Source organism: Pleurodeles waltl, chromosome 1_2 (assembly GCF_031143425.1).
Source record: "Pleurodeles waltl isolate 20211129_DDA chromosome 1_2, aPleWal1.hap1.20221129, whole genome shotgun sequence".
NCBI classification, from domain to species: Eukaryota; Metazoa; Chordata; class Amphibia; order Caudata; family Salamandridae; genus Pleurodeles; species Pleurodeles waltl.
In genome coordinates this window covers 129,409,063-129,434,531 of record NC_090437.1, presented here as the reverse complement: position 1 = coordinate 129,434,531, position 25,469 = coordinate 129,409,063, and the positions used below count along the sequence as shown (strand labels likewise).

The window sequence follows — 25,469 nt, the reverse complement described above, 5'->3', positions numbered from 1 at the left end:
ATAGCCCAGAGGGCAGGGTGCAGTGTATTTGAAAAGTTAGACATGTACTTTTAACTTTTACATGTCGAGGTAGAGAAAAACACTTAAATTTGCTTTTCACTACTGCAAGGCCTATCTCTCCCACAGGTTAACATTACGGTTGCCTTATTACATTTTATAAGTTGAATCTCCAATTGTGAAGAGATGAGACCCCCAAGTTTGGTGTCTCTGGAATTACAATTTAAAATCACAACTTATGGTGAAGTCACCTTTTAAAATGTAATTGCGAAAATGCAATTTTTTGAAAGTTGGCATTTTCTTACTTGAAATCATATAGTGCCTCCTGCCTGTCCCTGAATACACATCTAGGTGAGGACAGCTGGGCCGTGTGCATTCTCTCCAAACAGCCACACACAAAGGGAGCTGAGTAGACATCTTCATGTTGATGGGCTATCCTGGGAAGGATGGGAGGGAGGAGCTGACACTTACACCTGCATGGGCTGGGTTCTGAGCTTTCACAAAGGGCAGCATAACCCCAAGTAGGATGTTTGGAGCAAGGACAGGAACAGCAGAGACTTTCTGCACTTCAAAGGCATCTCTTTGAAGTCTCCCCAGTTCAAAGGCACCATTAGGTATAAGAACTGGACTTCCGACCTTACCAGATCAGTACACTTCTGTACCTGAGGGCGGTCTGCCAGGAAAAGGACTGCTGTACTGCTGAAAGGACTGTCACTCTGCTGGGCTTTGCAGGGCTCCTGCTTCGCTGTGCCTGGCCTGCTGCTTGCTGCTCTCCTCTTCTGGGGGTGAGAAGGGTTGGACTTGCATCTCTACATCCCCAAAACCAAAGCGAGTCCAAGCCTGCGCAGCTTGACAATGAGGCATTGCTGTCATTGTAAAGAAGTCGATGCTGCACTGCTGCTTAAGACCATCGCATCGACAACTGCACAGTTTGACAAGAAAACATCCCTGACTGCGCGGATCAGAACAGACGCATCGCCTTCGCATTGTATCCTCTGCTCCTTGCATCAGATCTTCAACAATGAGGCAACCCTCCACACAATATACTTTCTCAGTGAGACAAGGTTGATCCCTGTATCCAGCCCACGCTCCATTGATGTCGGCCTGACTTTTCAGATTTCACCAGGTCTAGCGTGACCAGTTAGCCCTAGTTTTTGCTTTACACTTCAAAGCACTGTATTTGCAGATATTCTTTAAAAAATAATATCTTAACTTCTGTTTATTTGATTTTTGTTGAATGAGTAGAGCTATAAGAGAATTAAAAAAAAAAGTTGTAGGCTCCATTTAAATAGTTAATGGGTAAATACTCAGACACACAGATAAATCTGGCATTCGTACATGTCAGGCTCATCTTTAACATAGGGATGTTGAAGAAAGTCAAAAACTTACCTTCAAACCATAGTTTCTCTAAAGTACTTGTGGAGAGTTAAGCTGTGTGCCATTGTTTCCTTCCACTGCATTGGCATCGAAATGCTAAGCTCCAGGTGGCTCTCTATCACAATGATACTTGAACAAAAGAAGGGCTTATGCCCCTTTACGTCAGGCCTTTGTTTTCAGCCTAGCTGTAAGTGAAAATAAAAAAGGCCCCTTGCCGCCTGCAGGTTACTGCTCAGGATAGAAAACAGACAATGTGCGGACGCTGTTGAACTGTGCCCCAGTGTAAGACAATTACAAAAAAACACAAATTCAGCATATTTCACTGGCTCAGTGTAGGAAAGTACCTTCTTGCCTGGCATGTTACCCCCATATTTCACTGTATATATGTTGTTTTAGTCTATGTGTCACTGGGACCCTGCCAGGCAGGGCCCCAGTGCTCATAAGTATGTGCCCTGTATGTGTTCCCTGTGTGATGCCTAACTGTCTCACTGTGGCTCTGCTAACCAGATCCTCAGTGGTTATGCTCTCTCTGCTTTCCAAATTTGTCACTAACAGGCTAGTGACTAAATTTACCAATTCACATTGGCATACTGGTACACCCATATCATTCCCTAGTATATCGTACTGAGGTACCCAGGGTATTGGGGTTCCAGGAGATCCCTATGGGCTGCAGCATTTCTTTTGCCACCCATAGGGAGATCTGACAATTCTTACACAGGCCTGCCAGTGCAGCCTGAGTGAAATAACGCCCATGTTATTTCACAGCCATTTACCACTGCACTTAAGTAACTTATAAGTCACCTATATGTCTAACCTTCACCTGGTGAAGGTTGGGTGCAAAGTTACTTAGTGTGTGGGCACCCTGGCACTAGCCAAGGTGCCCCCACATCGTTCAGGGCAAATTCCCCGGACCTTGTGAGTGCGGGGACACCATTACACGTGTGCACTGTACATAGGTCACTACCTATGTACAGCATCACAATGGTAACTCCGAACATGGCCAGGTAACATGTCTAAGATAATGGAATTGTCACCCCAATACCATCCTGGCATTGGGGGGACAATTCCATGATCCCCCGGGTCTCTAGCATAGTACCCAGGTACTGCCAAACTGCCTTTCCGGGGTCTCCACTGCAGCTGCTGCTGCCAACCCCTCAGACAGGTTTCTGCCCTCCTGGGGTCCGGGCAGCCCTGGCCCATGAAGGCAGAACAAAGGATTTCCTCTGAGAGAGGGTGTAACACCCTCTCCCTTTAGAAATAGGTGTGAAGGCTGAGGAGGAGTAGCCTCCCCCAGCCTCTGGAAATGCTTTGATGGGTACAGATGGTGCCCATCTCTGCATAAGCCAGTCTACACCGGTTCAGGGATCCCCGAGCCTTGCTCTGGCGCAAAACTGGACAAAGGAAAGGGGAGTGACCACTCCCCTGACCTGCACCTCCCAGTGGAGGTGCCCAGAGCTCCTCCAGTGTGTCCCAGACCTCTGCCATCTGGGATTTAGAGGTGCTAAGGGCACACTGGACTGCTCTGAGTGGCCAGTGCCAGTAGGTGACGTCAGAGGCTCCTTCTGATAGGATCTTACCACTCTTGGTAGCCAATCCTCCTTCCTTGGTAGCCAAACCTTCTTTTCTGGATATTTAGGGTCCCTGCTTTGGGGAATTCATTAGATAACGAATGCAAGAGCTCACCAGAGTTCCTCTGCATCTCCCTCTTCACCTTCTACCAAAGGATCGGCCGCTGACTGCTCAGGACGCCTGCAAAACCGCAACAAAGTAGCAAGACGACTACTAGCAACCTTGTATCGCCTCATCCTGCTGGCTTTCTTGACTGTTTCCAGGTGGTGCATGCTCTGCGGGAAGCCTGCCTTCTCCCTGCACCAGGAGCTCTGAAGAAATCTCCTGTGGGTCGACGGAATCTTCCCCCTGCAACCGCAGGCACCAAAAGACTGCATCACCGGTCCTCTGGGTCCCCTCTCATCCCGACGAGCGTGGTCCCTGGAACTCAGCAACTCTGTCCAAGTGACTCTTCAGTCCAAGTTTGGTGGAGGTAAGTCCTTGCCTCCCCACGCTAGAATGCATTGCTGGGTACCGTGTGATTTTCAGCTGCTCCGGCTCCTGTGCACTCTTCCAGGATTTTCTTCGTGCACAGCCATGCCCGGGTCCCCAACACTCTATCCTGCAGTGCACAACCTTCTGAGTTGTCCTCCGGTGTCATGGGACTCCCTTTTGTGACTTTGCGTGGACTCCGGTTCACTTTCCTTCCAAGTGCCTGTTCAGGTACTTCTGCGGGTGCTGTCTGCTTCTGTGAGGGCTCCCTGAGTTGCTGGGCGCCCCCTCTGTCTCCTCCTACAAGTGGTGACATCCTGGTCCCTCCTGGGCCACCGCAGCACCCAAAAACCTCTACTGCGACCCTTGCAGCAAGCAAGGCTTGTTTGCGGTCTTTCTACATGGGAACACCCCTGTAAGCTTCATCACGACGTGGGACATTCGTCTTCCAAAGGAGAAGTCCCTAGCTCTCTTCTTTCTTGCAGAACTCCAAGCTTCTTCCATCCAGTGGCAGCTTCCTTGCACCCTCAGCTGGCATTTCCTGGGCTCCTGCCCACTCTCGACACTGTCGCGACTATTGGACTTGGTCCCCTTGTCTTACAGGTACTGAGGACCAGAAATCCACTGTTGTTGCATTGCTGGTGTTTGTTCTTCCTGCAGAATCCCCCTATCACGACTTCTGTGCTCTCTGGGGGTAGTAGGTGCACTTTACAGCTACCTTTCAGAGTCTTGGGGTGGGCTATTTTTCTATCCCTCACTATTTTCTTACAGTCCCAGCGACGCTCTACAAGCTCACATAGGTTTGGGGTCCATTCGTGGTTCGCATTCCACTTTTGGAGTATATGATTTGTGTTGCCCCTATACTTATGTGCTCCTTTTGCAATCTATTGTAATTCTACACTGTTTGCATTACTTTTCTTGCTATTACTTACCTAAGTTTGGGTTGTGTACATATATCTTGTGTATATAACTTATCCTCATACTGAGGGTACTCACTGAGATACTTTTGGCATATTGTCATAAAAATAAAGTACCTTTATTTTAAGTAACTCTGTGTATTGTGTTTTCTTATGATATTGTGTATATGACACCAGTGGTATAGTAGGAGCTTTACATGTCTCCTAGTTCAGCCTAAGCTGCTTTGCCATAGCTACCTTCTATCAGCCTAAACTGCTAGAAACACCTCTTCTACACTAATAAGGGATAACTGGACCTGGCACAGGGTGTAAGTACCTCTGGTACCCACTACAAGCCGGGCCAGCCTCCTACACTCAGCTGGATCTTAGATCTGACTCAGAAATAGGTACCAGAACTGAGATCTGGTAGGATCCACCTCCTTTCCTCCCATGGTGGGCATGGACTGTTTTTTCTTTTTTCAATTTATATTCCCTAAAAAGCTCATGCATTAACTCTGAGAAATTCTGATTTATATGTTTGAACTTGAGACACCTCAAGAGCAAATAAATGGCTCTAAATGGCTCTACGCAGAGTCCTCAAGATCTGGCCTCTGGTCTTCTTCTAGCACAACTCTTCTGGGGATTCCAATTTCTATGGAATGCAAGACTAGTATTTTACACTGGGGAATAGATTAACATAAATTCAGCTCATTCTTTTTGTGAAAACACACCTCGGTCAAGAATTTACCTAATCTTATATACTTCATCTGAATATGTGTTTTAAGCAAGCTTATTGCTTTGATGAAAAAAAACGATGGCAAAGTTTGTCTAATTTCACTTTGAAAACTGGATCACAGCTTCACAAATGCATATGGTGCTGGATTTTTTAATCCACATTTTAATTACCGGGAATTACACGTAAATCCTTTTGAACTCAGTGTATTGAAGGAAGAGAAACTGTGCATAATTATTAAGAAAGCACACACGTACAGGTCTTGACAACAAACAAAATTGTGGTGGGGGTAGTTGACGTTGGGGAGGTGGCACGTGTACAATAGATGGTAAACAAGCCTACCGTTTTTTTAAACTTTCTGGATCAAATGTTAAGCTCTTTTGCATCTTTAAAAAATGATACCTTGTGATATGCAACAAGATCTGCCAGAGTTGCATGTTGCAGTTGGTCTACTCCAAGAAAGCTATACGAATTGCAGGAAGCATCTATCATGAAATGCTTATATCCATCTTCTGAGCGAAATGAGAGAACATATCCTTTGATTTTTTCACTGATTCGGATCAAAAAGCTTCCTGCACTTCCTGTGTTTAGCATATCTTCTGCCTCTGGTCGGGAAATAATACCTAGTGAACAAAAACATGTTTGAGAACTGAACATGAAACAGACAGCTCGAACAGTGGAATCAAATACAGTGTGAGGTAATGTATTTTAGCACTGAAAAGGAAGACTGATTCACCAACATGGCCAGACAGAAAAACAAAAATACCCCTGGGAATAGATGGAATAACAGCCCCACATCAGATTATATGTTACAATGAGAGAAAGAAAGGAAAAGGGGCCGAGACAGGGAAGGTTTCAGGGGGTGTAGTGAGTGGGACCAGCCCTTTCTGTGGACATTTAGGGACAGAACTCTATTGACCAATTATTGAGACACACTGGTGTCAAACGTCACCTGTCAAATAAAAGGATTAAAACCTAAGGGAGCTATTCACAAAGATAAGTATACAAGTGACAAAATGTACACATCTGAATTTACTCTTCCACTTTGTAGTACATTTACTGCTTCTGTTTGTTCAGCCTTGAAAAGTAAACTAGTTCATTTAACCTAAACAAAATAGCAAGAATATTTCGATATCAAATAATAATGTATATATTTATTTCAAATGAGGAACACTATAAAATGCTAAAGCAATAATTTTTAAATATATATTTAATGATTGTAAAATTATTAAATTAAAATTACATTTTCATGGATTTAATTAAAATCCCACCTAAAATAAAATGTATACATTTATTAATAATAATGTATAAAAAAATTACCGAAAGTAATGTACAGAATCAATCTACAATAATATTATTTAAATAACAGTTATGCTTATTTCAAATAAGAAGTATATTAATATATTTTAAAATAAAATGGCTTGAAACCGGTTTTGGTGTATTTTAAAATTAGCCTACTTGAGTCACGCTTCCTTCAGTTCTTTGTCATATGTGTTTAACAATGACGACTAGTCATCGCTGTTAGTATTTCAGGCCCGGAATGTTTTGCTAATGGGTCCTAATTCCTGTGAGTCCAGACACAACACCTTTGAACCCACCCAGGGTCTGACAATAAGGTGGGCGCTAGCTGCGTGAGAGTGCCAGGGCTATTCTGGACTGTCACACAATGCACCAGTGGACAATATTTCCGGCATTGGGAGTAGGCTACCTTGAATTTAGTGTGCAGGTCATCAAGGGTTTTGAGAGTGTCATTGCAGATCAGGTCATCCAGCACAAGAACACCTTCAGGGCCGGCGCTAGGTATGGGCAGCTGCCCAGGGCCCCACATTGAGTCCATCAACATGGGACCACGCACCAGTGTCCTCCCATCCCTCCCTTTACCTCATATGGCAATGCTGCAGCACTGCGAGGTCCAGGGAATGGTGCCTCTCTCCTGGTCCTCGCAGGAATATGTAGCGCTGCCAGGAGTAGGGAAAGAGTCCCCTCCCCCCTCATGCCTGGTAGCTCACACCTTAACTCTGCGGCCTGTCTGAATTTAACAGGTTTGGCATGCAACTGTGCATCCTGTCATTCAAAGGCGCTACATGACACCCATTGTCCCACATTAACCCCTGGAAGAACATGCACCTCTCACTCTTTCAGCCCTTAATGAGCCATGAAAGAGATGCTTTTAGTGCCTGGCAGAGGGATGTTGCAGCACAGGAAGGGTCCTGCACAATGCAGGTTCAGGATGACCTTCAACTTTTGGGATGTAAATAGGGTTGCCAGCTTTCCAAAAAAATATATAATCAATTTTTTGCTATTTTAAGAGCCTGGAAAGGCCATCTCAACAATACTAAATAGGACTTTAAAGAAAATTGTATACATTTGTTTGTAACAACAATTTTCTACTTTTGTTTCTTCTAATTATTCATCATGGATTGTTAGATCTGCTCTAGAACACCTTTACATATGGTTTCTGTTTGAAGTATGTACAGATAAGTGCTAAAAGTACCAGTTTTAGGAGATTTTGCTTATTTTTGTACCGGCAGGGACATTAAAGCACTAGTGGTGCTGGTAGAAAACGAGCCAAGTGGCAACTTTAGATCCTCCTTGAATGAGTAAATGAAACCTATTTTGCAGTTTTATATAGTACAAACTCGTACTGAAGGTATTGGAGCACCTTATATGAGCACCAGGCACATTACACAAGGACACTTTTTTTAATAGGCACAAGGAGATATCTGATTTAGAGTTTGGCAGAGGGGTTACTCTGTCACAACAGTGACAGTTATTCTGTCCACCAAAATATAAATCCCATAGACTGGAATGGGATTTATATTTCGGCGGACAGGATATCCGTCACTGTTACAATAGAATAAACACTCCACCAAACTCTAAATCAGGCCCCAAGTTTCTTGCCCAGATTCACGGGATGTTGGGCTGACGCTAAACTTGAACTTGATTCCTCAGTTGCAAAGTCAGCAGTTATAGCAGGGACGCCTCATCCTGATTAGAGGGAGGGTGGCAGGCGGAAGTCACATGAAAGCTAGGCTCATTATGGGCTCAAGGTTACAACAGAACCTCGAGCTGAGCCAGGGGGTATACTCTTGGTGTTTACATTAAGCCTGTTTCCAAGTGCTGCCATATTGTCAGATCAGTGGTCGAGGCACATGAAGTATTATTTCCTCAAGGTTAAACAGGTTGTTAAATTAGTAGACCTAGGACTGCAGTACACTGCTACTCAGTGCAAATGCTATTTATTTACCACTGTACTGAATTTAGGTGACTATACCATGTGATTGGGCACCTCTTTCCTCCCAGGTAATATTCTGTCATGATATTAAATCAAGCTGACTAGCAGTTATTTGCATCGAAATAAAGTACTCCGAATCTTGCCAAAAAGGGAGGTGCAGAGCAATAAGCAAGGCCACTTTAAATGTGCAGCAGGAAAAGGCCACGTTATGCCTGGTTGAGTTGGTTTTGTTTACTGGGCGTATGCTCTGAAAACCTCATGTTACTAAAGCTGCTTCTAAATTCAAACAACTATTGGGATGTTGTACAAAGAATATTGTGCCACATACACTAAACGTATTACACATGAGCTTCACATATATGAGGCCAAGGTTGTGGGGTTCATATTGTATGGGACTGAGTTATGTTTTTTCCAGTATTGAGTTACTTATTAATGTTGAGAATGCATTTTTACACAACTTAGCCTCGCTCCCCCCAGCACCCATTGTACCCACTTCGTCTGGACATGGGTTTGAGCAGTCTAACTGACAAAGCCAGGTTACATCCCCTTTTATATTGGCGCAGGGTATGGACTATTCCAGAACTGGTGCACTATGAGAAAGCTCTCCAGGATGTTATGGCCAACGATCGCTCTCATAAAGTCTCCTGGCTTGTGAATATTAGCACACATTGGTACATCCTGCAACTACTATACTCCCATCTGTACGTTCCCTGCGGTCGGCATAATGGGCACCTGTCCAGCTAGCAATTTTACAAAGGTTGAGTCCTCCAAACTGGTTAGGCGCTTCCTAGATTTCAAATCTTTGATGAAGTGCAAGCTTTATTGGGATCAGGTGACTGTTGGAAATTATACTTCCAGTTTAGAATGGGCACTCTCCCATTGACATTGCTTTCAACTAAGTGAAATGGTGAGGCCATTGATGGGTGCTCCAACTGTTTCTCTACAACGGAGAATGTCGTTCACTTATTCTTTGTTTGCTAAGCTGAGGCTCGCCCTCGCAAAATTTTGCTAGCTCCTACTTGTAGACGCTTGGGTAGCCACAGTTATTTTATTGCTCTTCACATCTTAAGATCTGATTGCAGTTTAACATTTGATACTCTAGTAGCCAAGTTTTTGGCCGCAATGTGGTTACTTTAGAGAAAGGCATTAACTCCTTTAGCCACACAAAACTGATGATCCTGTTTGCCCTGTTTTTATGTAAATATGTAATGGTTACCCTCTTATTGGCATACTGTGAACACAACCCTTTCTTTTTTCTCTTTCAGTGCAGAATTGTGATGTTTTATGCTTTTGTACTGTAAATTTTAGTAATATACATGAAATGTTAACCTGTTATGTTGCAACAGTATTGTTTAAATTATTTATTCTGTATTTCTATATATGCTTTGTACTTTTATGGCCCTGGTGGTCGTAATTAAGTATTATGATTGAGAAATTATGCAGCAACAAAAGGCAAATTATGCAGCAGATTGTGGCACATTTTATGATAGTATAACTCTTTATAGTGTCATTTTCATACTTGTTAACACTGCCTGGGGATTCGTTGCACATCAGTGCTACCAGTTTAACACCCAAATGTAACAATAAGCAACAGAAAGATAAACAGTCCAGCTTTCCAAAGAGTCTTTGCAACAGCAATGTATGTTGCTGCGTTTTGTGTTACGTTTGAACTGTTTGAGGTAGAAACTATTTTTTGTTAAAATCTGCCGATTATGCAACAGATGATGGATTATATGGCAAATGCATTAAATCTATAACTATTCAAAAACCTCTGCGGCCACACAATTGGATAATTCCAGTGAACTTGACAATAAATTACAATAAATTCAGAAAAGTGATTTCCCAAGGACACACAACTTGGGCAAATGTGACGCCAGGATTAAAAACTTTAACCTCTGGTTCCATGTTTCCATCTAGTCGACTAGATCACAATTGGGGTGTCAAGGATTCTGATGGCAAGGCAAAGGGTCTGCCCCTGCCAGGTAATTGTCACCCTGATATGGTTCCTGCCCAGTTTTAAAACATGGTGTTTATTTCCATCATAAAACTTAGATTAGATGTCAAATATTCTAGTTCTGTGATTAAAACGTACCAGTTGGACTAGGTTCTGTGACAGTGGGTATGTACTGGATAGTATGTGTGGTAGATACTGATATTTACATCTGGTGCTTCAAAGTTTAAGACAATTTTATTCTGTATCAATACTAGAGTACATTTTCTCAACTTGTTGCTCAAAATTCGTTATAGTGAGCAGTCAGTGATTACTGTAGGAGGTGGTAAGGGATTAGAATTCAAATATACTATGAAGAGTAAACACACTTGTAAACTCACTCTCCAGCTCAGTTTTCTTTTAACAGGCCTTTTTGGGGGAAAAGGCGGATTTCCAATGAAACCCCCAAAAATCTTCTATGTGACTCATAACTACCCCACTCCCCTAAAAAGGAGTTTCTGATGTCTCTGCACACCCGATGTGCCTCCATATGCACAGTTTCTCTAAGGGCAATATTGTTCTGTGAAGTGGTAATGGATAACTGGCAAACGTATTTGACCCTTGCAATGATGACTGGGGACCCTGGCTGCAAAGGCCCTTGGAAGGGGACTCTCCTCCCCTGTGCCTTGCAGCACCCGACCTTAGCTATGAAGCCCCGGGGAGGCTCAAGGGATAGGACAACACTTTGAATGGCCTCACAGCTTTGCATCAAGGTAGGGTGGTCCATGAGAGGGAATACCCTTCCCCTGGGCTTTGAGTGGTACGCCATTATAGCAAGGCCCATGGTGGAGATTTCCTCAATTCTGGGTCCCTTCTCCTGGGCCTCGCAGCACTAGACCATCATTGCGAGGCCTAGGGGAGTGGAGCCCCTACCCTGCGCCTTGTAACCCTGGTGTAACATTGCAAGGCCTTGAGGAGGGCCATTCTTCCCTGGGCCTTGCAGCCATGCTTATGTGCTGTGAGGCCCGTGTGTTAGAGGCAGTGCTTAATTTGTGCTGGTTATATCCGGTGCGGACCACCAGCACTTATTTTTGAGGGCCGGCACTTATTTTTCTGCTTCAAGCATTTACTGCAAGCAAAAGACACACATGGGAAAACCGGAGAAAAAGAAAAAGCTTCACACATGGAGAAAGCAGAAAGCTGCAAGAGTCAGCTAAAGAGGCAGGGAGTGGCTTTAAATGAATTAAAGAGAGCCGAGATGGCTTCAGGATTAGGCTGCCTCTGTATTCCGTGCTCGCACATTTAATTGCAGCAGCCGCATGTTTAAGATGAGGGCTTTCGGCACCCGCACCTTTTTATTTACAAATTAAGCACAGGTTAGAGGGCTCTCTACTCTAATCCTCTCAATGCTACACCGTGTCTGGAAGAGAGGGGTGGGGGGCTGTCATGGGCCTCACCCTGGGCCCAATGGTGTAGGAAAGGACCATCATCCCTGCTAGCCAGGACCCCAATGCTCATAGTTTGTGGCCTGAATGTGTGTACCTGTGTAGTGACTAACTGTGTCACTGAGGCTCTGCTAACCAGAACGTTAGTGCTTATGCTCTCTCTGCCTTTAAAATTGTCACTATAGGCTACTGACCATTTTCACCAATTCTAATTGGCACACTGGAACACCCTTACAATTCCCTAGTATATAGTACCTGGGTACCGAGGGTATTGGGGTTCCAGGAGATCCCTATGGGCTGCAGCATTTCTTTTGCCACCTATATGGAGCTCAGACAAATCTTACAAAGGACTGCCACTGCCGCCTGAGTGAAATAACACACACGTTATTTCACAGCCATTTTACACTGCACTTGAGTAACTTATAAGTCACCTATATGTCTAACCCTCACTTAGTGAAGGTTAGGTGCAGAGTTACTATGTGTGAGGGCACCCTGGCACAACCAAGGTGCCCCCACATAGTTCAGGGCAAATTCCCCAGACTTTGTGAAGGTGGGGACACCATTACACGCGTGCACTACATATAGGTCAATACCGATATGTAGCTTCACAATGGTAATTCCGAATATGGCCATGTAACATGTCTAAGATCATGGAATTGTCCCCCCATGCCAAATATGGTATTGGGGTGCCAATCCCATGCATCCCTGGGGCTCCACTATGGATCCCGGGTACTGCCAGACCAGCTCTCTGGGGTTTTCAGTGCAGCTGCTGCTGCTGCCACCCCACAGACAGGGTTCTGCCCTCCTGGGCAGCCCAGTCCCAGGAAGGCAGAACAAAGGATTTCCTCTGAGAGAGGGCGTTAAACCCTCTCCCTTTGGAAATAGGTGTTAAGGGCTGGGGAGGAGTAGCCTCTCCCAGCCTCTGGAAATGCTTTGAAGGGCACAGATGGTGCCCTACTTGCATAAGCCAGTCTACACGGATTCAGGGAACCCTGAGTCCCTGCTCTGGCGCGAAACTGGACAAAGGAAAGGGGAATGACCACTCCCCTGTCCATCACCACCCCAGGGGTGGTGCCCAGAGCTCTTCCAGTGTGACCCAGACCTCTGCCATCTTGAATCCAGAGGTGTGAGGGCACAATGGAGGCCTCTTAGTGGCCAGTGCCAGCAGGTGACGTCAGAGACCCCTGATGATAGGTGCTTACTTCACTAGGTGGCCAATCCTCCTCTGCGGGCTATTTAGGGTCTCTCCTGTGGGCTTTTCCTCAGATAACAACTTGCAAGAATTCACCAGAGTTCCTCTGCATCTCCCTCTTCAACTTCTGCCAAGGATCAACCGCTGACTGATCCAGGACGCCTGCAAAACTGCAACAAAGTAACAAGAAGACTATTAGCGACATTGCAGCGCCTCATCCTGCCGGCTTTCTCAACTGTTTCCTGGTGGTGCATGCTCTGGGGGCTGTCTGCCTTCACCCTGCACTGGAAGCCACAAAGAAATCTCCCTTGGGTTGACGGAATCCTCCCTCTGCTCCAGCAGGCACCAAACTTCAGCATCACCGGTACTCTGAGACCCCTCTCATTCTGACGATCGTGGCCCCTGGAACACAGGTGGTGGACCCAAGTGACCCGGACTGTCCAGTGGTCCAACTGTCCAAATTTGGAGGAGGTAAGTCCTTGCCTCCCCTCTCCAGACAGTAATCTTGTTTACTGTGTTAACTGCAGCTGCTAGAGTTTCTGTGCACTTCTGCAAGGAATCCTTCGTGCACAGCCTAGCCCAGGTCCCCAGCACTCCATCCTGCATTGCTCAACTCGCTGAGTTGACCACCGGCTTTGTGGGATCCTCTTTTGTAGTGTTGAGATGACCGCCGTGCTCAGTTTTCTTGAACCCGTGCGGGTGATGCCTTCTTGTGCATGGGCTCTCTGCGTTGCCGAGGGCCCCCTCTGTCTCCTCTCCCAAGTGGCGACCTCCTGGTCCTTCCAGGGCCCGGGAAGCACCCTTTTTCTTCAACTGCAACCTTTGCAGCTAGCAAGGCTTGTTTGCGGTCCTTCTCCAAAAAACAACACTGCATCCTCCAGCTCTCCATGGGACATCTTCTGCACAAAGGAGAAGTTCCTAGCACCTTTCGCTGTTGCAGAATCTTCACCTTCTTCCATCCGGAGGCAGCCATTTTGCACCTTCATCAGGGGTTTTGTGGGCTCCTGCCCACCGGACACTTTCACGACTCTTGGACTTGGTCCCCTTCCTTTGCAGATCCTCAGGTCCAGGAATCCGTCTTCAGTACTTTGCAGTCTGTTGTGGTCTTTGCAGAATCTCCTATCACAAGTTTAGTGTGTTTCTGGGGAAGTGGTATCACTTTACTCCTACTTTTCAGGGTCTTGGGATAGGGTATCTTGGATACCCTTAGTGTTTTCGTACAATCCCAGGGACCCTATGTACACTACACTAGCCTAGGGGTCCATTCGTGGTTCACATTCCACTTTCTTAGTATATGGTTTGTGTTGCCCCTAGGCCTATTGCATCCTATTGTATTCTACAGTGTTTGCACTACTTTCTGACTGTTTTACTTACCTGATTTTGGTTTGTGTGAATATTTTGTGTATTTTACTTACCTCCTAAGGGAGTATATCCTCTGAGATATTTTTGGCACATTGTCACTAAAATAAAGTACCTTTATTTTTTAGTAACTCTGAGCATTGTGTTTCTTGTGATATAGTACCTATATGATATAAGTGGTATAGTAGGAGCTTTGCATGTCTCCTAGTTCAGCCTAAGCTGCTCTACTATAGCTACCTCTATCTGCCTAAGCTGCATGAACACTACTAGTCTACTTATAAGGGATAACTGGACCTGGCACAATGTGTAAGTACCATCAGGTAACCACTGTAAGCCAGGCCAGCCTCCTACATTGGTGGTGCAGCGGTGGGATAAGTACTTGTAACTGCTTTACCACTTTGTCGTTGGTGCTTTTCATAAGAAAAACATATTCCAAATACTTAAAAATATACACAGTTAACTTGTGGAGAAGTGTGGCTCAATGGTTAGAGCGGCAGACCCTGAAGCAGAGATCTGGCTCAAGACCAGGGTTCAAGTCCCGCTTCGGCAGGTCTTGGGCTCAGTTCCCCTTGACCAGATAATTCTCGCCTCGGTGCCTAATCTAATTCATGGGTCCCACTCTGCAACTCTGGGCAATAGCTTGCTTAATCTCCACAACGGCCCCAACAGCGCTTGGATGCCTGGCTTCACCCTGGGGGTGCTCAGGAGTGGGCGCCTCACAGGGAAAAGCCAGGAGGGGTTCCATAGCGGTATGAGTACAGCGCCTTGAGACCCTAACGGGTGAGTAGTGCGCTATACAAGTGCTAATTTACATTTTTAATTTTTAATTTACATTTAAACACTTTCTACAAAGTTTCTAAAATGTTTTGAAAAGTTTCTAAAATGTTTTGAAAAGTTTGAAAAAGTTTTTCTCTTTTCTCTTAAAGTTTACTAACTTTTTTCTCTCTATCCTAAACTCTTTCTTGCAACTACGTCTGTAGTAGAGGCCACTCCCAAGGCTGTCCAGGCAACTTATTGCAGTTTAAACTTTAAAACTTTGAGGAGTCTCTGCATAGAAAGAAGTTTAAGTATTGGTAAGAACCCTACCAAAGATCTTCTCCTAAGCCTTCTCCAAAAAAGTGAGCAGAATCAGTCTGGCCCATCCCAGGAACAGGAGGTAGAGGGGGTGGGTATCCAAGAAGAATCAGGGGAGGGCCCTGAGGACTCTGGGGAGGGTTCCTCCAAAGACCTCCCAGCTAACAGGCCACCTAATGAAACTGGTAGTGAGAGGGGGTCACATATCAGTAGGGCACCTTTCACTCCAAAAGGCCAAGTAACAAGGGTTCAGGTAGTTAGGCAAAGGTCCACTTCTGACCATTCCCACATTACCTATGTGTCTCAGAATTCTCAAGCCTCCCACTCTGAGGATAACACCCTAGACAGGGAACTCAGAAAGCTGAGGTTGGAAGAGGCCAGACTGAAACTGAGACAGCAGCAGATGGCCTCAGACAGAGAGAGTCTCTAGATGTAGAGAGGGAAAGACAGAAGTTGGGGTTAGTTCCCCATGGCAGCAGCAGCAGTATTCTTGATAGTAATCCTGTAAGTGAACAAGATTCAAGAAACCTGCACAAGATTGTCCCCCCTTACAAGGAGGGGGATGATATCAATAGGTGGTTTGCTGCACTTAAGAGGGCCTGTATGGTACAGTTGGTCTCTCAAAGGCAGTGGGCTGCTATCTTGTGCCTATCTTTCACTGGAAAGGGTAGGGATAGGCTACTTACTGTCAAGAGAAAGTGATGCCAACAAATGAACAAGTTACTTACCTTCGGTAACGCTTTTTCTGGTGGATACAATAGCTACCTGTGGATTCCTCACCTTATGAATTCGATCCTTGCGCCAGCATCTGACGGAAAGTCTTCTTCCTAGCTGTCTACGTCGAGGAGGACGTCATAATGGCACGGCTCCACGTGAGTCCGTCTGACGTCAACGTGCCAATAAGAGGTCCTCGTCGGCGCACTGACGTCAGTTTCACCTCATTTTTTTCGTGCTCTTAAGGCGAACAGGTGTAAACCGACATGAAATTTAGAATATATATAAACATATACGCACACAAAATTCTTGTCTATTGAATCCATATATTTACATCATTATTTTAAATACACAAATATACAAAAATATGCAGAGAAATATAAATATATATATCTATATATAAAAATATATGAAGAAACAAATATACAATTATAAGAAGAAATATTAAATCAAAAACTGCAAGATAACAGAGAAATCAGGGAGGCATCGGGGAGGCGGGAGGGACCGTGAGGAATCCACAGGTAGCTATTGTATCCACCAGAAAAAGCGTTACCGAAGGTAAGTAATTTGTTCTTCTGATGGATACAACTACCTGTGGATTCCTCACCTTATGAATAGAGTCCCAAGCAGTACCGCACTCGGTGGTGGGTGCCCGCCTGATTACACTAAGAAATCTTGCAATACCGAGCAAGCAAAATGACCGTCCCTCCTCATCTCAGAGTCTAAACAATAATGTTTCACGAAAGTATGGAGGGACGCCCAAGTTGCCGCTTTACATATATCTATTAATAATGGAACTCCCCTTTCTAGAGCCGAGGATGTAGATTTAGCTCTAGTAGAGTGGGCCCTGATACCTTCAGGAGGGATCTTTTTTGCCAATGAGTAACATATCTTAATACACAAGATGACCCACCTGGAGAGTGTTCTTTTCTGAACCGCTCTGCCCATTCACTGTCCAGCATACCCAACAAACAGTTGATCATCTAAGCGAAAGTCCTTAGTCCTCTCTAGGTAAAAACTCAGGGCCCTCCTAGGGTCCAACCTGTGGAGTCTCTCTTCTTCTTTAGACATGTGAGGAGGAGGGTAAAACGCAGGTAGAGTGATAGCCTGCTGTTGTGTTTTAAAATGTGCTATCGTAATTCGTTGTTGGGGGTGGGCAGTGTACCTTTATGGAATGCTGGGTGCGTGGAGTTCTTATGACTTCATCGGCTCCCGAGTCAGTTGCTGTACTTGGAGCTGTGAGGACGTTGGTGTTGATGTGGAAATAAACTTCGTGTTCAGGAATAGTCCTTCTCCGTTTTTCCCTTCTTTTGGATACAACATAAAATGGCGCCGAGCTTCTATCAACACCATCTGGACCCACGTAACTGTTATGATATTAATTTCTTGTCCTCACACTCGTTTACTTCATTGTTATATTAAGCGGAAACCTTTCAGCTGACAGAGTATGCTGGTGTTTTTAAATCTATTTTGAAGCAGATTACAATCTGTTTGTGTTCCTCATCCTTCTTCGTTCAGGTATTTTGTTAAGGGCCTTTGCCTGCTTGCGCCCGGCAAAGTCCTCTGGTTTCAGTTCCTGTTGCCTAGTTACTCCTGATCAACAAACATTCTACTCAGAGGAACCGGTTTAACTCTTCTTTGTTGCTGTAGTTAATGCGACATTGGGTTAAGACATCAAGAATATTTTCTTTACAGAGATTGAAATCTACATATTTTTAAACAACGTGGAGCAAATTCTGGTTCCTGTAGTTTATGTTCCGGGCACGTTCTAGGTTTTGGTTTACAAACAGTGATATATAAATCCGCAAATCGTCAGAGGAATTCTGTGTGCCTCTACTGTGTTTATTCACATAAACAAAGAAAACCTGTACTGGACTTTCTGCACCAGAAAATAAGAATCCACTATCATGCGGACAGGTGCACAGTAATTTGCGCACTCTTCATTTTAAGTGCACCTTGTGGATTCGTACATATTCTGGTATTTATTTCACTGTTGCTATTGAATGGAGGATATTTCTACGCAATTGCGGATCTTTTCAGTGATTCGCACACTTCTATTCTGACTGCGAGAAAATAAGAATCCACTATCACACGGACAGGTGCACAGTAATTTGCGCACTCTTAATTTTAAGTGCACCTTTCGGATTCGTACATATTCTGGTATTTATTTTACTGTTGCTATTGAATGGAAGATATTTCTACGCAATTGCGGATCTTTTCAGTGATTCGCACACTTCTATTCTGACTGCGAATTTACAGTGAAAGTACAAATTGTATGGACATGTGGACTTAAAATGTTATGCGCACAGTGATTCACACATTCATCTGCTTTTCTGGATTTGCAGACCTGTGAATCTGTTTGCAATATTTCACGCACGTATCACGACTACTCTACATTGAAGGCGGTTGCAGATTTGTACAGTGATTCGCACACTTATTCAATTTTTATCTTTAGTGGTGTCTTATTAGTCATATACACGTTCATACAGTGTCTATTCCTCGGTATGCAAACAGCAAATTTGCCACTGGCATTTTTGCCTGAACCCGGTATTCCCACGATAAAATGGCAACACTGGTTCAAGTCTTTTGAAAGTTACTTAGTGGCGATAGATGGGGTAAATTTTTCTGCGGTTAGAAAGAAGGCGATTTTGTATAATTGCCTTGGTACAGAAGGTCAGAGAATTTTTGATCATCAACCCCAAGTGCAACCTTCATCCAGTGATGGTTGGGATGTTTTTACTGAAGCTGTAAAGAGGTTAGAAAATCATTTTAAGGATGACCTTAGTATAATAGTTGAAAGACACAAATTTTTTACTCAAAAACAATTCCAACACGAATCGATTGATAATTTTGTAGCTGAGCTCAGGGTATTAGCAGCCACTTGTGAATTTTTAGGACCCCTCGATCAGTACCTAAGAGATCAGTTAGTGGTGAATTGTTATGATTCTAGAATCCAAGAAAACATTTTATGTTGTAGAAATCCATCTTTGTGTGAAACACTAGAAATTGCTAGAGGCATCGAGCGTTCAGTAACAGCTTCCAGAGAGTCAAGCAAAATGAAAGTAAGTCAGGCAGAAAATGTGAACATAGTTTTACAGAAGTCTAAGACAGTTATGTCGGGCACTCCAGATTTAAAAAAAAAATAATGCTAAAAGTTCACTGTGCTTTAGATGTGGTTCTAAGTCACATGTTGCCAATTCCTCAAATTGTCCTGCACTGGGGAAAGTGTGCATAAAATGCAGGAAGTCTGGCCATTTTGCTCGTGTATGCAAGCAATCGCAAAAAGTAATGTTAGTTGAGCATCAGCAAGCCATTGACAAGCTGACAGATGGAGGGGAGGTGGACTTTTCAAAAAGATGTGTTTTGACTGTCGATGATATTAATTCTGATTGCAAATTTTCTAAGGATCCAGTATGTGAAGTTAAAATTGGGGAAGTCAAGCTAAGTGTCACTGTGGATTCAGGCTCACCTATATCAATTGTATCTGATACAAATTATCATTCACATTGGAGTAACCGTCCCTTGTCAGCTCCTGACATAAAAACAGTAGCTTTTGATGGTCAAGAAATTGATATGATGGGGTATTTCTTAGAAAGGATTTGTTATCAGCAGAAGACTATTAGTACAAAAATATATGTAGCCAAGAGAGGGTACAATATTCTGGGGTGGAAAGATCAAGGACAATTTGGGATGGTTCTGAGACCGGGTACTGAACGACCTATCACCCTGATTGAGAAAGTGGACATAAAACTTGATACTCTTAAAGATGTCCTAGACAAGCATACTGTGATTTTCAGGGATAAGCTAGGCTCTGTAAAAGGTTATGAGCATAAAATAATTCTCAAACCTGATGCGATACCTGTGGTACACAAGGTGCGTAATGTGCCCTTGAGCATCAGAGGGAAGTTAAAGGAGCACCTACGTGAGCTATGTGCTGATGGAGTCATTGAATCGACTAATTCGTCTCAATGGGTTTCTCAGATTGTGGTTGCAGTTAAGAAAACGGGGAATTTGCGATTATGTGTGGACTTGAGGTCTTTGAACAAAAATATTCTAGTTGATTGTTTCCCGTTGCCCAAAATACAGGAGTTATTGGCACGATTGGGGGGTATGAAAGTCTTCTCCACGATTGACCTCAAGTCCGCCTATCATCAAGTTGAGTTGAGTAGGGAGTCTCGTTCTCTTACAACATTTGTCACTCCATTTGGGGCTTACAGATTTTTGCGGATGCCTTTCGGTTTAGCTTCCGCAGCATCTGTGTTTCAGAAGCAAATGTATCAACTGTTTGGGGAAGTACACGGAGTGTTGGCATATCAGGACGATATTCTGATAGGCTCAGAGTCTATTCAGGAACACATACACAAACTTGATAAAGTCCTAGAAATTCTGGAAGATCACGGGATTACGGTGAGAAAAGAGAAATGTAAATTCATGGTTGAGACGGTTGAATATTTAGGTCACACAATTTGTGCACAGGGAATCCTACCCAAGAAGGACTTATTAGGGGCTATTGGAAATGCTCCATCTCCTAATGATAAAGACCAGTTGAGATCCTTTTTGGGTCTTTGTGAGTACTACTCGCGATTTGTTCACAATTTTGCGTATCTGACAGAGCCATTAAGGAAGTTGTTGAGGAAGGGTGAGAAATTTCAGTGGCAGGATGAGCAGGCTCAAGCCTTCTTAACTTTTAAGACTCTCATAATTGAGGCTCCTGCTCTTCATCCGTTCAATGAAGACATACCTTCTGTCATTACTGTGGATGCAAGTGGGATTGGCCTAGGAGCTGTTTTAAGTCAAATGATAGGAGGCACAGAATTTACCATTGCTTTTGCGTCCAGACGACTTTCTGAGGCCGAAGTGAATTATAGCACAATCGAGAGGGAGGCACTAGCTTGTGTTTGGGGTGTCAACCATTTTTCAATGTATGTTTGGGGGAGAGAATTTACTTCGGTAACGGATCACAAGCCATTGGTTTATCTATGGAATGATAACATTTTCAATAAAACTAGTCCTAGATTGACCAGGTTGTTGGCTAAACTGTATGAGTTTAATATGAAAATGAAACATATTCTTGGGGAGAACAATGGTAGAGCAGATTTTCTTTCCAGGTGTCCGGTACACAATCCAATTGAGGGGAAGCAAATGGAGGATGAGGATGTCATGGTGGGAATGATGGACGGAGTGTTTGTTTCTGGGGAAGTCATTTCCAGGCAGGTTTGGGCGGAAGCTATGAACAAGGACAATTCTCTATTGCTTCTTAAAAAATATATTTGTGAGGGTTGGCCAGCAGGGAATGGTGTTTTAGAAGTAATAAAACCTTTTTGTAAGGTTAGAGAGGAATTGAACGTGGAGGACGACCTTGTCATGAGGGGGGAACGTTTGGTACCTCCTAATGAATTAAGGCACAAGTTGATACAGCTGGCTCATGATGGGCATGTTGGAATCACTGGCACAAGGAAGAGGTTGCGTTTATATTATTGGTTGCCGGGTATGGACACAGAGGTGGAATTTGCAGTTAAGAATTGTAGCATTTGCAAGGGGGCGGATAAAGGTTTGCATACTAGAGAAGTGCCTTTGTGTCCTGTACCGTTTCCTGATAAACCTTGGCAAAAATTGGGATTGGATTTCATTGGTCCAGTTGGGGGTTACAATGACGGAAAGAAATATGTGTTGGTTGCAGTAGATTATCATTCCAAATGGGTTTCGTACAAGTTTTTAAGAGAACCTAATACCACCAATGTGATTGGATTTTTAAAAGAGATCTTTCATTGGTAGGGTATTCCCAGGTTTTTGGTCACAGATAACGGGGTGCAATTTGTATCGCACCAGATGGTTGAATTTCTGAGAAGACTTAATATTAAGCATCTTACAACTGCATTGTATAGTCCGCAGGGTAATGGGTTTGTTGAGAGAGTAAATAGATTACTCAAGGAAACTATTCAATTGGCCATCAGGTCAGGGAAGAGTATACAGGAGATGGTGGCAGAAAGGATATGGTGTTATCACAACACACCACATTCTTCTACTGGTGTTGCTCCTTTTGTACTTTTGAAGGGTAGACATTCTTGCAATGAACTGTCTCCAGAGTGGGTTGTACAGGAAACTTTAGGGGGTGTTGTTGCTTCTGATATCAATCAGGTGAAAGACAAGGTGATTAAGCAACAGGTCAAGAGCAAATTGAGATATGACGATCTGAAAAGAGTTAAGGAGGTTCAATTTGGTATAGGTGATGTAGTTAGAGTAAAAAAAACTCAGGGGAAGGGAAAGGGATTGTCAAGTTTTTTTCCCACTGCCAAGGTGGTCAGAGTATCCAAACATTCTGTTATGGTTGAAGGTGGCAAATGGTGGAATAAGAGGAATGTGGCGAAAGTGACAGATGTAGCCCCTGGGGTAAAACATTCAGGTGTTTGGGCTGATGTTGAGTTGAAAGATAGTGGTTATGATGGCGGTGCCTTAGGTAGAGGATCAGGTGAGAATGTGGGGTGTGGTAGTTCTCCACATGAAAGAGGATGTGTGTTTTCTGGGCAATTTAGTGATCTAGGAAGAGGGTCAGGAGAAGACATACGAGAAAATAACATGCATGACGGTCGTGGAAATTTTGGCATAGGAAATACTGTGGGGGTGATGGGTGAGGGTGAAGTTGAAAGGTTGGAGGAAGGTGCTAATCTGAAGGGTGTGATGGGTAGGCCCAAAAGAAAGGCTGTTAGACCCAAATATTTAAATCAGTTTGTGACGTATTAGGTATTTAGGGAGGCAGTGGGATATTGCCTTTATTGCTTATGTACAACTTGCCGTTATTGCCTATGTATAACTTGTTTTTCATTTCTTAGTCTATGTATGGAATGTTTAGAATGTTTATTGGGATTTTTCATTTCCAATGTATCTTTTATATATTTTATTGTAGCATAGTAGGGAATGTGTAATATATGTGTTTGTATTTGTTCTGTTTGTTAAGGGGGAAGATGTGTTGTGTTTTAAAATGTGCTATTGTAATTCGTTGTTGGGGGTGGGCAGTGTACCTTTATGGAATGCTGGGTGCGTGGAGTTCTGATGACTTCATCGGCTCCCGAGTCAGTTGCTGTACTTGGAGCTGTGAGGACGTTGGTGTTGATGTGGAAATAAACTTCGTGTTCAGGAATAGTCCTTCTCCGTTTTTCCCTTCTTTTGGATACAACACCTGCCCTATATGAAAAGGGGTGACAACCTTCGGTAGAAAAGCAGCCCTGGTTTTTAGAACCAATTTATCAGGGAAGAACATGGTAAAAGGAGGCCTAACGGAAAGTGCCTGAAGCTCTCCAATCCTCCTGGCAGAAGTGATTGCGACTAAGAAAACGGTCTTCAAGACTAAATATCTCAATGGACATGAATGCATGGTCTCAAAAGGCGAACCCATCAAGAATGTCAAAACAAGATTTAAGTCCCACTGAGGCATGTGAAAGTGAGTAGGAGGAAACCTATTCACCAAACCCTTAAGGAACCTATTTACAATTGGAGACTTAAATAAAGATGGCTGGTCCGGAAGGCAAAGAAATGCCGACAGAGCTGCGAAGTAACCCTTAACTGTAGCTATCGCACAGCCTTTCTTCGCCAAACTAAGAACAAACAAAAGAACATCTGAAGGGCGGGCCTTTAAAGGATCTTTTTGGTTCTCTCCACACCACAGCACAAATTTTGCCCACCTACCGGCATAAATAGATTTAGTGGAGTGTCGCCTGGACGATAGTATAACATCCACTACATCCGGTGGGAGAGAAAACAAACTCAGGTTGCCCCGTTCAATCTCCAGGCATGAAGGTGCAGGCTCTGGAGGTGGAGGTGTAAAACCTGCCCCTGCGATTGAGAGAGGAGATCTGTCCTGAGCGGGAGACGGAGCGGAGGGCACTGAGAGAGTTGAAGCAGGTCTGTATACCATACCCTTCTCGGCCAGTCCGGAGCCACCAAGATGACTTGGGCCCAGTCCTGACGAATCTTCCTCAGGACCCGAGGAATCAAAGGTATGGGAGGAAACGCGTAAAGGAACTGGCCGCTTCAGGACATCTGAAACGCATCCCCCAACGCCCCTTGCATTGGATACTGGAGCCTGCAGAATAACGGGCAATGCGCGTTCTCCCGAGTGGCGAATAAATCCACCTGAGGTGTACCCCACATCTCGAAGATGTGGAGGACTAGATCCGGATGGAGACGCCACTCGTGATCTAATGAGAAGTGACGACAGACCGTCCGCACGTACATTCAGCACCCCTGCCAAATGATTTGCTACTAAGCAAATCTGATGGTCCTGAACCCAGGACCAGAGTCGCAGGGCTTCTCTGCAGAGAAGGTACGACCCCACTCCTCCCTGCTTGTTTATATACCACATCGCAGTAGTGTTGTCCGTCAGGATCTGAACTGACTGACCGCGAAGGGAAGGGAGGAAGGCCTTGAGCGCCAAACGTACCGCCCGCAATTCCAACAGATTGATATGCAACGTCTGTTCCGCTGGAGACCAATGACCCTTGATCTCCAGGTCCCCCAGATGAGCTCCCCACCCTAGAGTGGAAGCATCCGAAATCACTGTGGCCACTGGAGGAGGCAGTGAAAACGGTTTTCCTTGGGAAAGGTTGCCGTCTTCTGCCCACCAAAGAAGATCCGCTACAGCGTCCCTGGAGATCTTTATTGAATCCCTGAGATCCCCCTTGTGCTGGAACCACTGTCTGCGGAGGCACCACTGAAGAGCCCTCATATGCCAGCGAGCATGAGTGACCAACAGAATGGAAGAAGCAAACAGACCTAGCAGGCGTAAGACCTTGAGGACTGGAACTGCCGCTCCAGTTTGAAACAACAGAATCAGCGCCTGAATGTCCCGAATCCGCTGAGGCGGGGGGTAGGCCCAAACCATTGTCGTGTCCAGTACTGCCCCTATGAACAGGAGGCGTTGAGAGGGCTCCAGGTGAGATTTGGGCACATTTACAGAAAAACACAGATCGAACAACAACTGGGTTGTCATTCGCAGATGAGACAACACAAGCTCCGGAGACTTGGCTTTGATCAACCAATCGTCCAGGTAGGGAAAAACCACCACTTCACTCTTTCTGAGATGTGCTGCAACAACTGCCATCACCTTCGTGAAAACCCGAGGTGCTGAAGTAAGTCCAAACGGAAGGACCGCAAACTGGTAGTGTTGTGATCCAACCACAAAACGGAGATACTTCCTGTGCGACTTGACTATCGGAACATGAAAGTACGCGTCCTGTAAGTCGACAGACACCATCCAGTCTACTTCGTTCAACGCCAATAGCACCTGCGCTAGGGTCACCATTTTGAATTTTTCCTGCCTGAGGAACAAATTCAAAATCCTCAAGTCTAGGATCGGCCTCAACCGACCGTCCACTTTGGGAATCAGGAAATATCTTGAATAACACCCCTGACCCCTTTCCTGCAACGGCACCAACTCTATAGCGCCCTTTGCCAACATGGTGACAACCTTCTGTTGTAACA

At 44.5% G+C, this 25,469-nt stretch overlaps 1 protein-coding gene across 4 annotated transcripts in view; it reads right to left on the bottom strand.

Moving 5' to 3' along the window:
* The window catches only part of SH2D4A (SH2 domain containing 4A), a 988,680-nt gene that overhangs the window by 100,651 nt on the left and 862,560 nt on the right, over nt 1–25,469 (bottom strand). For all 4 annotated transcript variants that reach the window (XM_069236815.1, XM_069236817.1, XM_069236814.1 and 1 more), the window contains one exon: nt 5,446–5,666. In XM_069236815.1, the coding sequence (XP_069092916.1) occupies nt 5,446–5,666 (221 nt within the window). The remainder of the gene's footprint in view (nt 1–5,445; nt 5,667–25,469) is intronic.